This window comes from Camponotus floridanus, unplaced genomic scaffold (assembly GCF_003227725.1).
Source record: "Camponotus floridanus strain SB8 unplaced genomic scaffold, Cflo_v7.5 scaffold169, whole genome shotgun sequence".
NCBI classification, from domain to species: Eukaryota; Metazoa; Arthropoda; class Insecta; order Hymenoptera; family Formicidae; genus Camponotus; species Camponotus floridanus.
Window position 1 is genome coordinate 322,793 of NW_020229291.1, and position 18,244 is coordinate 341,036.

Sequence of the window (18,244 nt, forward strand, 5' to 3'; positions counted from 1 at the left end):
ACATTTATAAATATTATCACAATCATTTATGTTGTATTTATAATTTTTAAACAATTAATGTCTTAGAAATCTAGTTATTCAATTGTGAATAAAGATCGAAAATATTTTATCTGTTTTTCGATTTCCGACAAGCGGGTTTCTATCTTGTTTTCAACAATAGAAATGATTGAATTTTCCAGCTCTTTTTTTACGAATTTCTTTATCTAAAATGGATTATTTTAATAATTATTAATAATTATCAATAAATGATTTCCTATTTAATAATTGTACTGACACACATACAGAGTATCATTATGAACAGAATTATAGAAAAATATTATATAAAATATAGAAATTTGATTTATTTAAAATTTACCTCGCCCAACTGTCCCTTAGAATACACATTGTTAATTATAACAGTTAATGTCACAATATTATTAACATGCCTGTGAAGAACAAAACAGTACATTTATAATTTATTCAATAATTCTTCATGTCTATATTTTTATTAAATAATATTGTTACCCGTGTCTTATTTCTTTGTAATTATTTAATAAACTTGTAAGCATATATTTAGTATGCCTCTCAATGATAGAAAGAAAAATATTAGCATTTAAGGCATAAGCTCGCTTCATCAGTCCACGCGGATGATTAGATAGATTGAATTCGAATAAAATTTGTAATAATTTTATATTTAAATAATTGATTATAATTTCAGAATTTTTACTGTAAGCCAGACATTCTAAAATTGTATCATTTCCTTTTATGTAATCATTAAAAACATTATTCCATGTATCACGATCTGCCGTTTTCAAACCATTACAATATGTCCACCTCTTCCATCTAGGCAAAAGTCTATAGAACATAGTCCAAAAAAGAAATAAAAATCTTCTAACGAAATTGTGTTAATAGTTTCTTTAGTGTTTTATAAATAATTTGTTGATATACTAATATTTGGTGATAACTAATTTTTTAAACATATGCAGAATGTAAAAAAATATTTCTATAAAAAGAATAAAATATTATGAAAAGAATTACTTGTTTTCTTCAGGATTTGCTAGATGCCATTTCAAATGACTCCTAGATTTTTCTTCGCAAGGCTCTTCATTTATAATACATTCCCACTTTGCAAGTTCTTGTTTCAAACATTTAGTATGATCGCTGATGTTATTTTCATCATATAAGTTTCCGTATTTAGATGTAATATTCTGCATAAAATCAAACTTTAGCACACCCTAAAAAATTGATAAATATTATTATATTTAATTTATTCATTATTTACAAGAACACATATAATGTACGCGCAAATAAACATTATTCCTAGATAATTTTGTTATATGTGTTTTTAATATTTATGTGACTTTATAGCATCAATACTATAATAACCAGATTTATTAGAATTTCTTATTTGTGTGTGAATAATTGTGTATGTATTTTATTATCTATATAGGTATGGATTTTATATCATCTAATGAATTTTTAACACATATATATATTCATATACAAAGTGTTTCATAAGTTTGTGCTAACGCACGTGAGTGGATAAAACGCAAAAAACTCAACACAAAGGTCCTTTACCATTTTACAATTTTCGCAATAATTTATTGAAATATTAATTAAAAATGTGAATAAACGCGCGTTTCGCGAGGCTAGATTGTAAGATATGCGCGGTAGGTGTGTCAGCGGCGAGTGTCGCATAGCCATGAAAAAACAAGAGTCGAGGTACGCGCGAACAGAATTTACAAGACACTCTGTATATATTTAAATCTATGTATATTGATGTATCAATTGATAAATCAACTTTAATATATTTTCTTAATTTAAATCTGTGGCATATTAAATATAGATTGTAAATATTTTAAACTTTAAATATCAATTTCTTTTATTAAACAAGTATTTACAAGTGGATTATGTGTAATAAATTATTATGTGTTGTATAATGTAAAAAAATTATTGTAAAATTATATAAGTCAATTTCTCTACAAAATTGTATTGTATATGTATTGTATATTTTTAACATCGTAGACATTCGAATATTACGTAAAAAGATTAATAAAAAAAAATAATTGTATTATATACTGTGTTTCATAATTTCTTAAAACCCATTAAATATTAATTACACAATTGATCATCAATTATCACGTAAATACTAATGTATTATTATTAAAGAAAAATAACTTGATAAAATATTCAAAATTTATGTGATTGTATTAAATGTAAAGAAAAAAATATATAACATAAATATAACATATGTAAGAATATAACATATATAACATAAGCGCTTTTTAAATTTAAATTTCTGAATTTTGGAACAAAAATAATTATATATATATATATAATAAGATTCTTTTATAAAAAAAATTATCCATTACACCAATTATCTATTTTATAATACAACGATTTCATATCATAATAATTCCTTTAAAAATAGATATATGTAGTGAGTTAAACAAAAAAAATTAATTATACATTAATATTTAATTATTTTTGTTACAAAATTCGGAAATTTAACTTTAAAAAGCGCTTATGTTACATATTTGTGTTATATATTTCATATATATATATATATATATATATATATATATATATATACCTTAAATTCAGGATAAAAATCCAAGAATGGGAAGATATTCGACATAATTTCAAATGCTTTCAACATAGGATACCATGCTATATAATCTGTTTCCTGTGCCAAATAAGAAACGAGTTCCCAAAATATGGAGAATTCAAGTTTCTTCTCTATCGCAAAATGAAACGCATCATTAATGATTTGCGCTCGATTGAGAACATGTATATTACTATATTTTTCAGAATTTAAGTATTGTGCAATTTTTAGCCAATTCGCAGTATCGTAATGGACGCGATAATATCCTGTAATAAAATAAATTATTTTTGTTGATTATTAAATACTTCCAAATAATATATATTAATTATAAACACATTTCGAGATGTTAAAGATATTTCGATATTAAATATATTATTATATTATTAGAGAAGTTTGTATATTTCGTTTTTGTTATTTAACAAAGTATCAGCAATTCTACAAATTACTGCAAGAAATGAAAATTTCAAATATATCGTTAACAATTTTTGTAATATCTTTTGCTATATCTTATATTATACAGGGTGTCAGAGAATTTTTGATTGCGGAGTCACCGCTTCGCCGCGCGCCGCCGTTATGTTACAATTAGACCGTCTTCGCCGTCGTGTGCTTTTAGCCACGCGCATTGGCCGATCTTCTTTATTTAATTTTTCGTTAATTATTACGACAAGCACAAAAGGTCCTTCCTTCTTAATTTGAGAATTTTGAATTGATTTTTTAATCTACCTCCTTACTTCGTGAAGGTCAAAAATTCCCTGACATCCTGTATACAGTGTGGCCGATTTATGAGAAGACATTGAAATATCTCGAGAACTATACATCGGATCAAAAAGAGTGGGTAATGAAAGTTGTTCGTCTCGAAGGGGGATATCTAATGATACCAAACTCAAACCGCCATCCCCTGGGGGTGGAGGTGGGGGAAGATAAAAAACTTAAATAGGAACCCCCATTTTTTTATTGCAGATTTGGATTCTCCAGAAAAAAGTACCCCAATTTGACCTACGAGTTTTTGCATTTTGATTCACAGGTGGCGCTGTAATCGACAAAAATCAAAATGGGTAAAAAATTGTTGAAAATTGGAGATATCTCGAGAAATACATATCAGATCAGAAAAATAAAAGTAGACGTATTTGATATTTTTAAAAATATGCTATTTAATGACACCATAATTGATCCCCCACCCTCATCTCTTGGGGGTGGGAGATGGAAATATTTCAAAATCTTCAATGGGGAACCCCATTCTCAACGTTGTATCCCTCCGACAAATCGAAGAGGGGACTGCTCGACGCGCCACTGTGGGTGTGTGGCGAATTAATTATTAATTATTATAAAAGGCAATGCAGTGCGGTCAGAGGTCACTTTTCTTTCAGAACTAGAAATGAAAGCATCTCTAACAATTTTATTTTACTTGACTAGTTTTTATTGCCTGCACATCTACCCTTCATTCCTTGAACAGAATTGCAAGTGGAAAATGAATCCTGCAACCTTAGAAGAAAAAATTGAAATGATTCTGATTTATGATGAATAGCATTTTTAAAAATATCAAATACGTCTACTTTTATTTTTCTGATCTAATGTGTATTTCTCGAGATATTCTCAATTTTTAACGATTTTTTACCCATTTTGATTTTTGTCGATTACAGCGCCATTCTGTGAACCAAAATGCAAAAACTCATAGGTCAAATTGAGGTACTTTTTTCTGGAGAAGTTCTCGAGATATTTCAATGTCTTCAGATAAATCGGCCACCCTGTATATGAGTTTTAAAACATTTTATGATTATTTTTAATTAAAATTTATGTCATGTATGATATCTAATCTAATATTTGTAATTTATGTCATGTATGATATCTATCTAATATTTGTAATATGATAAATATAAATGTAAATAATAATAAAACAATTCTGAGAATTTGTATATGTAAAGAATTTTGTACTAATATAAAATGGTTTTTTTATAAATATGATATATATACTAAAATATATATACTTAAATTATATATATATATATATATATATATATAAACAATAAAAAAAATATATATATATAATTATATATATATATATATATATATATATATAAACAATAAAAATAAAAGTATTTTATTGCATATTTACCAGTTTGTTGTAAGTTGAGAATAATCCATTCATTTTCTTTATAAGGGAGTTTGATTTTTGAACGCCATGGTGTTAACCAAAAATTCGTCTGGTAAGTTACGGAAAAATAAAGTTTTGACTCTGTAGTATAAGTAACAGGTATATAATATTGTTTCTCATCTAATTTGTTGTAAAATTCTACTGATACGGATGGAAAAACAGTAGCATAATTTGGCGTCACCTTCAACACGATAGTACACCTCTGTATAATCCACGAATCTATCGTGTCTTTTATATTAGGATCATACTTGAAATTTAATTCAATCATGACAGATCTTATGGCATTCCATAAATCATGAGAAGTTGTTGCTGCAGGATAATCTAATCTAAGATTTAACATTATGTTAATTTTAATGCTATAGTAAAATTGATAATTAAATAATAAGAAAGAAAATCATAATTTATAAAATATATTATCGTATTTGAATCTATAATGTAACTTCTACAGGGATAAAAATTTATGAACTTAATATAATTGTGTATATATATATATATATATATATATATATATATATAAAATATATGTGCAGGGTGTTGCAGACCACCAGTATCAGCCGAATATCTCAAAAACTGAGTCCGGCAGACAAAAACATGAAACATTTTTTTATTTAACGCACCGTTTCGAAGATATTTGAACGTATTATTTAAAATGGGACACCTTGTATATATAAAAGCTATCGTGCTAACGGATCTATCGTGTATATAATACATATATATAATATATACAATTATTCATTATATACACGATAGATTCGTGGATTTTATATGTTATAAAAATAAAAAAAAAATATATATATATTATTTTTATAATATATACAAAAATAATAAAAACGCATATACACAAAACACAAACATATACACAAAAATAATAAAAACATATATACATATATGTAATATATATTCTTTAGTATATATTTTTAATAAGAATATTTTATTTATATTTTATATATATATTTTTATTTAATATTTATTAATATATCTTTATTAGTATTAATATATCTTTATTAGTAATTATGTTAGGATTTGTCGTGACTGAATAAATAATAAATTAATTTTTATATTACAAAGATTTTAGAATATTTATATTCTATGTTTGTAAAACTAGATTCTCGAAATCATTCAATTTGAATTATTTTTATTTAGAAAATATGAATATTTATTATATATTTATTAAGAAAAAAGTTGAAATTCAATCGTAACAAAAATTTATAAATATAAAATAGCAGTATAAATTTGAACTTGTAAATATCTATATCTTTCAAACATTAAAATATTGAAAATATATTATTGAATTTATTTTATATTTTGATTTTTTTCTTCTTCCTTTATGATGTACATTATTACATTACAATGCATTATACTTACTGATTATCCAAATATTTGATGAGTCCCTTTAAAAATATACGACGTGATAATGTTCGTTTTAACATGCGCCATATAACAGATCCTATAATATTTAAAGGAAAAAAATTTAATATATTTAAAATCCTTTTACTAATATGTGCAATAAAAGTTTGTGAATATATTTGTAACTAATAAAACTAAATATATCACACACAAAATTTGTGCAATTAAATCAAAGTAAGCAGCTATGAAAAATTGTTAAATACATTTTAATGAAAAAATTTGTAACAATAGATAAATAGTGAATAAGTAAAAATTTGTTAAAAATAATAAATTAGACAATTATAAAGAATCAATTAATTTTATATTTTATTATGATTATTCGAAATCTTAGACAAACATGTACAGTTATAATTTAAAAAAATTACACATTATAAAATTATCCTAAAATTATATAAAAATTTTATTTTAAAGTTAGATATTATTATGTTATTGCAAATATTATAAAAAAATATATTAAATTTTACAAATGAAGTGCCTTGCGATTCTTTTTATGCAAATTGAATTTTGAAGAGATTTGAATTTGATTGAATTTGCTAAATTTTGGAAACAGTTTACGTGAAAACACGATAAAAAGTAAAAAAATGTCAAAATAAATGTGATATGATTGATGAAGTAGTTCCGTTACTACAAGTATTCAAATATCAAAATAAAGTGTTATTTTAATATTATTATTTAATATTATATTATTAAAGAAAAGTAAATAATGTATTAAATAAAGAATTGACCATTTTTATTAATACATTTTATTAATATATTTACATGAAAAAAGTGTGTGTGTAGTAGCATCGCCGCTGTCGTCGCCATAACATGTTATTTGATATTTGATAAAATATAATTAGTTAAAAGTATAGTTATTATATAGGTTTTTACTAAATCTCCCCTTCGGATGGGAAAAAGATTCAACTCCTCTTCCCTAATTGCTTTAAAAGACTAGCCTCTCAAAATAATTGAACACCTGTTTCATGATTTTTCGTAATTTTTGAACCGTTTATAAAATATAGTGGATGGGAACTTCATGAACACTCTATATATACATGCATATATATTTTTTCCACGTAAATATAATATCTATATATTAATAAAAGTAATCAACTATGTGTGATTCTACTCAATAATATATTATTTATATTCCCTAAATAGTAATGAAATAACGCCTTATTTCGACATTTGAATGTTCGTAGTGACAAAATGGCTCTATCAAACAATATCGCGAATAATGTGACTTTTGGTTTGTCACAAACTATTTATTTCCAAAGATTCTGCAAATTTCACTAAACTTCAAAATTCATCTTCCAAGAATCGTACGAGGTCTTTTCTTTATAAAATGACTTCCCATTTTTTAAGAAATTAACATTGAGCAATTTATAATTATTTAATTGTTTAATTATGCAGTGTTATACGCATACCTTTGATATGAGAAAGAGAAGACTGTATATAATTTTCAGGATAGCGTATATTATATTCTATAGTAGAATTTATAACAACATAAGTATTTAAATAGAGTAATTCATGTTGAACTTGAACTACAAACAAATCCATCATCCGGGAATTTGACCGAGTCTAAAATCAATTCAAGTTTCTGGTAAATATTAAAATTGACTTATTATATGCTGTTGATAAGAATAAAGTTTGTATGTATGTTTAAATGTGTAAATTGTTCTGCGATAATTATAATACAAAAACATATACATATTTAGTTCTTATTAAATTTTCTTATTAAATTTCTTTCATTGGACTTTTAGAAATTTTAGAAACTTGTATTCTTATCATTTCTTATAATTAAGAAATAAAACAGAATATTTGCAGAAATATTTAACAATTATCTGCATTGCTAAACTGTTAATCATTTGACTGCGTATTCAAATAGTAACAAAATTAGTAATAAAATAACCTGGTCGATAATGTATGCTTGATAAAATATATTAAATCCTTCATTTAACCATGTATGAAGCCATAAGTTAGTTGGTCTGAACAAATTTTTAACATATTTTTGTACCATCCCACGTGCAATTAAGCGCGCAATTATCGGTTTGTATGCGACAGGATCTAATTCTTCATTATAAGTGATATCTGCTTCTCTAAAAATAATTATACTAATATATGTATATAAAATTGTAGATATTAATATAATTTCTATGTAAATGGATTACAATATAATATGTAATTAAAATAGTTTGTAAAATTTATCTTTATGTAATTAAAATAGTTTGTAAAATATATCTATATTTTTCACTATATATATTACCGATAAAAAATGAAACCAAAAGACTGTTCCATTTCATTTTGTAAATCCGGGATTACGACATGATCCATTTTGCTCTCAAATGAAACAGAGGTTAACACCGCAAGTTCTCTCCTCCAAATATTCCATCTACGTATGTATACATTAATGGAAGAAATAACAGTTTTCGCAAATTCTAAATGTGGTTCCGATTGTGGTCTGAACCATATGGTTGAATGAATTGTTTCATTATCTGGGAGGATAATGTGACGAAAACCGGATACCAGAAATGCTACACTATCTATGGAGATCAAAAAAGTCTCGTGAAAATATGTCCATATCATATTATCGTTCGTCAATTCAGTATCTCGTATCGGCATATTTGACAAAGCTTTGTATTTTGGATGATGCATTATGGAAATAATAAAAGTAATTCTTAACTCTGGCTTGTCCCAATATGGAAATATTTGCTGTTTTCTCGTTTGATACCTGTTTCTTTGCTGGATACCTGTTGCGATTAACCACCTATCATATTTTAATGATATGTTTTAGATAATGACTAAGACTAGATAATTGTAAGCATAGAATGCACAAATGTACAATTTGTTTTTGATATTTCATATATTCTTCTACTTACTCTGTTTCTTCATCTTTGTTTATGTACGGAATTCCGAAAGATTCCCTTACGTCATTAATTGAGATTGAGTACTCTATATACAGATCGTATTTTCCACGCAATGAGACATCACCGAAATCGAGCCTGACAATATTGCTTTTAAAATTTATGTATTTTGTTTCATAAACCGTACCATTATTTTGATTTAATATTGTGGACATTATAATTGTTGTATCCGGTACATAAAAACTTATGTATTGTTTTGTATTAAAAATACATAAAGTGATTATGCATATGTTATGGAGATAATAATTGTCTAACTCTATCTTCATATTATAATGTTTCGGAAGTACATAACCTATGTTGCTTGATTTGATTATTTCTGCTTTGATTTTTGATTCTTCATCATCCATAGAACACGCTATTGCCATTATAGTTATGTATATTACACATCTACTTAATAATAGTTTTAAGAATGTCATGTTATATTTCATTCAGTTATCTATAAAAAACGTTTCTGCATTAAAAACAAGATGTTTACAAAGAGTATGCAATTCAATCGACTTTTGTATGAAAAAAACTTTCAAGAGAATTTACTTACGTTTTATAAGAAAATACGGTTAATTTAAAAAGAAATTAAAATAATATGTTTAAATGGTTTAAAAAATGTTTAAATGGTTTAAAAAATAATATGATTTAAAAAAATTAGTTGAAAAGATAAATGTAAAACTTATTGAAACGACATATGAAATATTTTACTCGGATTTGAATATTAGGAGATGTAAGGGATGTATTTATATAATTCCAATAGCACAAGCACAATAAACGTAACTCTTACTTATCTCAATTTAGCAATGTTTAAGATTTCTTTTAGTGCACTTGCATAATTCAGTATATATATATATATATATATATATATATATATATATATATAATGTAAGCATTAAAATATATGAGAAATGAAGATATATTCTGAACGCGATTTTATATCTGATATAGATTGCATGTTTACTAACATGTTATTTTCAAGATCGATCTGTTCCTTAAGTAAGAAATATATTAAAATCATATAAACACTGAACGGAAATCAAATATCATCAAATATTTGAAATTTTGATAATATAGCGATTTGTATCAAACATTCGAACAAAATTCTGAAAACAATTATGTTAATATTTTTATAACACATTTTTTTGGATAAAATGTTACTTATTCATTATTGGTTATTCATTCGTTCATTATACATTTAAATTAACATATCCTACTGAGCTTAGATATTTATTATAAAAAATATTTTAAAAACAATACAGGAAATATTATACGTTTTTAAGATAAATAATTTTATAACTTAGATAATAAGATAGTATTTTATAGTTTAGATAATTTTATAGCAATAATATAAAATTAATTACACAATAATTTTATAATGTTAAAAAGAAATTTATCTTATAAATTTTACATTTTCTATATGTCAAAATGGTTGAAACATGCTATTACAGTACAAACGTATATGTCTTCATTTCTATTAACTGTAATGTATATAAAAGATAAAAATAATATTTACAATAAAATGAAATCGATTTGAAAATTAAAGAAAGTGTCTTTTATAAAATAAAAGAGTTACCTGTTACTTCACACAATTTTGTATGCACATTTAAAGAAAGAAAGATAAATATTTTATTATATGTTTAATGCTTTATCCAATTAGTTCAATCAGCCAGGTTTAATATCAGATTTAACAGGAAAAGCATTCAATCGCAAACTTATCGCTTCAAGAGACTGCCATAAACTGATGGCTCTATTGGCATACCTAAGAGTATTCAGAAGGTTATACGTAGAATCGTCTTACTTGCGTGTACGAAGTGTGCAATGTACACGAGCGGCAGAAGGCGGCAAATTTTGATTAACAATGTAATTTATTAGAAAAGAAAATTACAACGAGACTTCCGAATACAAAAATGCTAGTCGAGAATGGCTCTTTGGAAAATATGACTGGCATTCTGTAATCCATATAAACGAAAGAATTTTTTTGAAAAACCAATATAAACAGCGCGATGGTCCACATAATTATGGACAACCAAACCTGCCATCCAATAAAATGTAAGAGGAATTTCCATCAGTTTCAGCGTCTCCATCACCGTACTCCTCATCAGCTCATCCTTCACGCGCATGATGTTGTTCAGTTTCTGAATCAATCGTTGCACTAGTGCCTTACGGATATGAATTCGCATGATTGTGACCACTTTCATGGTAACCGCAATACCAATCAGGTCATCTTTTAGAACTTTCTTTTTCGGCAGAATAATGCAACCAGGAATTAGAACGCACATTTGAGTTATTTCGAGCAACCACACTAAAGCGCTGTACATTTTCCATACTATAGAGAAAGATGAATTGTCAGTAGTCATCGATAACAAATTGCCTGAGACGACGTTCAACAGAACGTTGAGGAGATTCACGTTTTGAAAATCTATATATTATCTAGATCGCTTTTCTAGCAAATAGGGATCTGTAAAACAGAATGTATGAGTCAAATAACTAAAATAAAGACATTATATAATAAAGTTTAATAAAATTGTGCTATTGATTTTAGTAATTAATTTTGGCGCAATTTATTCTTAAACAAATTTATTTAAATTTATCTTTAAATTTATCCTTACACATTTTTAATATATTTAATATTTGGCTAATAATAATTTGATGCACTTTTTTTATTTTAGCAATTTTTTCAATCTTAATAGCAATATTTACTATCATTAACAATTCTTTGGTTATCTTTGATTAATAATATTATATTTAAGGAAAATGTTTTTCATAAGCTAAGAGCTTTATTAGTTGCTATTACCACAGATATGCACTTTTCAGAAATACAACAAACAACCACTTTTAATATGTGAGGTACGAAGGGAAATTTTACATACGAATTTTTACATTCGCATTTTCTTTTACATATAATATTTTATCAAAGTGTAGTACTTACCAAAGCTATGAAAGCTAGTAATAAAAGCTTCTCACAGATTTTAACGATTTATTAATTATTTATATATGATTTCTCTTTTGAAAACTTTTTCAATTTTCCACTAATATATAATATCATGCCGTCGTCTCTTACAATCAACGACAGTCCTTTTTTGTTATTGCCTTCTTCTAAACAACGTACCAGAGAATGATTAATAATTTCGTGGATTTTTCAGAAATTCTTTAGAAAAGTTCTCATTGTGCTATTATTTATAACATGTAAATATCATGATAGAAAACACCATTTAAAAAAGTATCTTATTCATGTTATTTAACTTTGAATTGAATACAACATGAAATTCCTTATAATTAGCACTAATTGTAAGTTATAGCTATATAACGATTATTATCTTATTGCTTGTCATTAACTGTTTGTAGAAGTTTGTCGAAGTTTATTGAAGCAATAGCATCAATATCTAACGATAGAATTGAAGCTGAAGTCTATCATTGATGGCAAACTACGATATATCTACGCTGGAACTAGAATTTGTCGATTGTGAAACACTGTTACTTATTTAGAAGCAGTTTCACGTATCCATGGATGATAAATCGATTCTATCGATAATATCTGCGAAACTTGTAAATCTAATTTGAGAATAAAATATTATATATTATAGTAATATTTATCATATCTATTATCTGTTGCGTAAGAATACAATATATGTATACATATAAGTATAATTGCACTATTTTACCGAATGCATATATGACAATCAGAGATTCTTTCAACAAAACTTTCGTTGATATCTAAAGTATAATAAAAAATATTTTTATATTATACTGACGATGAGATTAGAAAACTCATTATTTAAATATGTCAAAAACTAATTACCTCAATAATTTTTCAAATATATTTCGATACACACTCAATAATCTAAAGAGATTTTTATTACTATTGTAGAATAAATATATAATTATATATTACATAAATATTTATAAGTTTTCAATTGAACCGGCAACCGGTTACATTCATATAAGGTGCTCGAAATGGCTATCCCCGCCTGAGTGCAAGCATGCAGTCGCCGTATCAAAGACTGTCGTGTATGTCGGATCTATTAGCAAGTTTCTTATATATGTGCATGTAGAACTTCAACACTGGCAATGGGTGCAGAATACACAATTACTTTCAAGTAGTCCCATAGATACAAATCTAATAGATTTAAATCCTGCGGAACGAGCAGGCCAGGCAGTAGGTCTTCCCCGACCTATCCATTTCCGAAGAAACCTTTTGCCGATTATTTAAATATTAAACGTCTTATAACTTTGTAACAAGGTCAAATAGAACATATGTTAATATGAATTTTTTTCATTGTTGGTGTGCCCTCTATTCATTCCTGAGTGGGTCCCACATGTTACACCCTGTATCTCCATACATGATAAGTCAGAAAAGTTTTTACATTTTATTACATTATTCTTACGCAAATATATATATATATATATATATATATATATATATATTTGTTTATAAAATATATATTTTATAAAAAAATATTGTAATAAAATAAGAGATAATTTTTAAAGCACTTATTGATTTCATTTTAGGAATGCAATTATAAAAATTGTTATAATTAAATCTGTATGACGATCATATTTTCTTGCTATTGATTATTGCAACATTAGAAAGAAATGCAAAATGCAAAAAACTTAATGAACTAATCTGTTAAACATATTATATTATACTAGTATTATTTTTATGAAATATTTTGAATTTTATTTTCAACTTTAACATATTCATAAATTGAGAGTAATTCGATTTTGGGAAACGTTACAGGAATAGATTCTCTCTTACTTTAAGTATTTAGTACGCTGCATATATCATTAATAAGAAATGTTTTTAATAAACCAAAGAAAAGACAGAGTATTTATATTTATCAAAAAATTTTTATATATCAAAATAAAAAAATAAAAAAAATTAAAAACTTCTTTTTTAAAAAGATTTTTAATATATCTTTAATCATTAAATTTGATGGCAGTAAATGATACATTTCTCGATACAGATTATTTTAGATTTCAGATTATTTTATCGCTCTTTTTATTACAGATTTAAACCTTCCAAATATAGACAAACTGTAATAAACTTCATAGACATGAATATCTTGTCATAAATGATTGTTTTTATTGTTTTCTGTGCTATAGCTGTACATATATTATATATACTAGTATATACTAGTATATACTAGTTTCAATCGTAATATATATATATATATATATATATATATATATATATATATATATATCGCATTTGTTTCGAATTTATTCGAATTTAATCGTGAATTTTTCAACTAGAATTATTCGACTATAATTATTTGACTAAAATTTATTATTTTTTACTAAAATGACAAATATTTTAATAATATAAATAAATTGTTCATTCCACCATTTATTTATATTTATATTATTTGTTAATATTTTTTGGGTAATATAACAATAATAAATATAAATTTAAATATGTAATAAATATATAATGTGTAACTATTAAAGAAATAAAACAATTACTGCAATTAAAATTTTTTATTACTTTTCATTTCATTTTTAGAAATAGAAGAGAGATCGAATATGATTGATTTAAAATCTGAAAAAATGAATAATTTTTAAAGATAAAATATGCTACGGCGTTATAGAGTATAACAGAAATAAAAAAAATATATATATATGTGTATATATAAAAAACTTACCATCATAAATGAAGGTAAAGAAAGGTTTAAATTTTCAAACGTTGCTAGTTTGCATTCTAAATTATTAGCCATAATTATTAAAATAAATGTACGTTTTATCGATGGTTTGAGTAGATACCAATCTTCGTGAAATGCTTCATTTGTTATTTCCGTACTCTATATTTTACACAAAAATATTAATTTATATAAAACTAATTGGGTAATTGTGCATAAAAGGGGCCTTCTCTCCGATTTGCTTTATTTTTAAATATGTTATAGGGGAGATCTTCCGAGTAATTTCGAGTAATATATATATATATATATATATATATATATATATAAGGGTCGGACTTAAATAGTTTTGGAGATATAGACTGAGAAAGGATAAAAATAATAAATTCAAAAATAATTTTAATAGAATATATGTATTTGTAAACTTTGCTTTGTTTTGCAAAGTACATGCGGGGACACTGCATGTTCTGCCTCCCCTATGGGAGGGGCTTCACTTTCCGAAGATATAACCTAACCCAACCCGTGTCTGAAGTGTAGAATATATCTGGCTTCGCATAGAAAGTTACAAACTTATATAAACCATATAAACCATATAATGCGAAATGTCATATATGTATCAAGGTATTTCCTACACTTCAGACACAGGATTGAATTAGGTTATATCTTCTGAAAGTAGAAGGGGGCGGAACATGCGGTGTCTCCGCATGTACTTTGCAAGAAAAAGCAAAGTTTACAAATACATATATTCTATTAAATATATTTCCTTATACATATATGACATGGTAAAATTATAATATCTACATTTATTTGCGACTTTCCACGCGAATTTTTATATTTATTATTTTTATCCTTTTTCAGCCTATATCTTCAAAACTATTTGAGTCTCTTATATATATATATATATATATATATATATATATATATATATATATATGTGTGTGTGTGTGTGTATACGAAATTACTCGGGAAGATCTTCCCTATAACATATTTAAAAATAAAGTAAATCGGAAAGGAGACCCATTTTATGCACAATTACCAATAATTGTTAATCACAATCTGTAATTTGTAAAATTATTAATTATTTTGTTTATATATAATTTAAATTTACAAATCAATTTAAATTCACAAATCAATTTAAATTAAAATTGATTTGTTAGTTTTCTTGCAGCTGTCTGTTAGAATAAAGAAATAGGTATAATAAGTTTATTAAAAAATATATAATTGAGAGAAATCTCGCATTAATTTAAAAAGTTCTATGTTACAATTAAATAAAACGAAATATAATAAAACTTGCCGCATCTAATAATTGTTGCACGCAAGAACACAAAATAAAAAGCTGTACTACTGCTCCTGATGCGTACATGATGATTGAAATCCCTTCCCAGAATGTTGTGGATGGTATCTAAAATTTTATAAAAACATTATAAGTAATAAATATTTATGAAAATTCAATAATATATTGCGCAATTACTGCATTTTATAACATCTGAAAAAATCTTCTACATGATTAATGTTAACAATTATTACTCACCATGCTTAACATGATACCGATAAAACAAAATCGAAAGACACTGTTCATGTAAATTAAACTGAAGTTTAAAGAAAGCAGTTCTTTTAGTAACGAAGTTATACTGAAACAATGTATGATATATATATGCAGAGCATTTATGAAATAATAAGAAATTAGTTAAAAAAGAATAAGTCATAATTAATAAATTTAAAAATTAACTCATACAAATATACACAAAGAAAAATTAGAAAATTTAAAAATTTTATTAAATAAATAAATTATTTATATAAGTACTAATTTTTATCTCCTCCCACGTGCTTTTATTATTATTGTATGTTATTATGTTATTATGTTATTATGTTATTATATGTTATTATGTTATTATGTTATATTTAGGAAGCTAGAAAAGTCACTGATTCAATTTTATAATGCTTACTGAATCACGGAGTTGTGATGCCGACATAGCACTTTAAATTCCCTTTCTTGCCTTTGATTTAATTCAGAAGAGTACTCCTTGTTATCTTCATCATTTGCATGAAATATCATTGCAATTTTCATTGCAATATATCGATATTGCGCCGTTGTCATCAACACCAGATGTATCATGTATACATCCACACCGACTTTCTGTAAAAACATATATACAGCACTGACCATTAAGAATACACTGCCCAGCAGGAAGATCTCGAGTGAGAATGGCTGTTTCGAGAAAGCGGCAGGTATCCTATAATCTTCATAGTAGAAAAGATTCTTCTTGAATACTAATACAAGCGGTATACAAGTCCACGCTATTATCGATATCACACCGATCGACCAGTAAAAGTTGAGCGGAGCTTCCACCGGTTTCAGAGTCGCCGTCACGACGCTCATCATAGTCTCGTCAGCAACGTGCAAAATATCATTCAGTCTTCGAATTAATTGATGCGCCACATTCTTATAAATATGAATTCGCGCGATCAAAAAAGTCATTTCTATAAAGACTGCAAAGCAAATCATGCCGTCCTTCAGAACTTTCTCCGTCGATACATACATGCACCCCGGAATTAATGTGGCACCTATGATCAATTCGATTATCCACACAAACATGCTATACATCTTCCATAATAATGGAAAAGGTGAATTGTAGTTAGTCATCGGTAATAAGTTGCCCGAGAATAAGTTCAATCGAACATTTAGAGGATTCACACTCTGGAAATTCATGTTGGTTCTTCCAATATCGTCGCTCGGAATCAATGTGATACTCTCTTCATTTGGATTTATACTATTTCATATTGCCTTGTCAAGTGCATATGTCCTATCCACCTTTTCAAATTCAAAAGAACTGTATTTTCCTCTTGAATTACTATTTAATAAAGATGTCAACGCCAAGCGATGACATTTCGCTCTTTTCATTATAATTATCAGGTTTATTCTGTAATTATTGTATACTCGAATATCATATAAATATGTAAGGAGATTCCAGACAAAGGATACAGAATTTTCTATTATGAGAAAGCGAATTTTAATTATCTACTATGTAAAAGTTAATAAATAAGTGATATGATGTAAAGAAATGAAGACCAAAATATTTATTATAGAGATGAGTAGGACTATTGATTTTCTTGTAATTGTAGACTATATGCTTTTCTGAATCATTATCTTATAGTATTTTGTCTACTATATACACATCGCAAAACTGCAAAGGACTATTAAATGTCATCATTTCATCAGTGCTTAAACAATGGAAAACAGTAAAATATTTACTGTAAATAAATCTATGAATTTATTCATTAGAGTTTGTCGATTGAATGTATAATAGTTTTATAATAGTTTTATAATAGTTTTATAATAGTTTTATAATAGTTTTATGTAGGTATTTATAAATTTTTCACATACCTATGGATAATAAATCGATTCTGATAAATAATTTCTAGAAAATTTGCTAGTCGGCATCTAATTTGAGGATAAAAAATAATATATGTTATAATAATGTTTATTATATTCAATAACTGTTGCGCAAAATATATTGCGTTATTTTACTGGATGCACATACATAAAAAGACTAAAGATCCTTTTAACAAAATCATTGAT

The 18,244-nt window shown here is 25.8% G+C and overlaps 2 protein-coding genes across 2 annotated transcripts; both read right to left on the bottom strand.

The window, feature by feature from the left end:
- Nucleotides 1–50: 50 nt before the first annotated feature.
- LOC105250781 (aminopeptidase N-like) lies at nucleotides 51–10,693 on the bottom strand. Its single transcript, XM_025407246.1, has 12 exons — nucleotides 10,605–10,693; nucleotides 9,002–9,482; nucleotides 8,389–8,889; nucleotides 8,035–8,221; nucleotides 7,550–7,703; nucleotides 6,102–6,183; nucleotides 4,698–5,062; nucleotides 2,573–2,850; nucleotides 1,018–1,214; nucleotides 505–834; nucleotides 356–425; nucleotides 51–203 (listed from the first exon to the last, which is right to left on the bottom strand). The coding sequence occupies exons 2-12, from the start codon at nucleotides 9,472–9,474 to the stop codon at nucleotides 75–77; spliced, it is 2,766 nt and encodes a 921-aa protein (XP_025263031.1). The 5' UTR covers nucleotides 9,475–9,482; nucleotides 10,605–10,693; the 3' UTR covers nucleotides 51–74.
- A 3,826-nt stretch (nucleotides 10,694–14,519) lies between these two features.
- On the bottom strand, nucleotides 14,520–17,452 carry LOC105256537 (odorant receptor 67a). The gene is made up of 5 exons (XM_025407243.1): nucleotides 16,611–17,452; nucleotides 16,196–16,295; nucleotides 15,959–16,066; nucleotides 14,674–14,829; nucleotides 14,520–14,570 (listed from the first exon to the last, which is right to left on the bottom strand). Exons 1-5 carry the CDS (start codon nucleotides 17,372–17,374, stop codon nucleotides 14,520–14,522), a joined length of 1,179 nt encoding a protein of 392 aa, XP_025263028.1. The 5' UTR covers nucleotides 17,375–17,452.
- Between the last annotated feature and the right edge of the window lie 792 nt (nucleotides 17,453–18,244).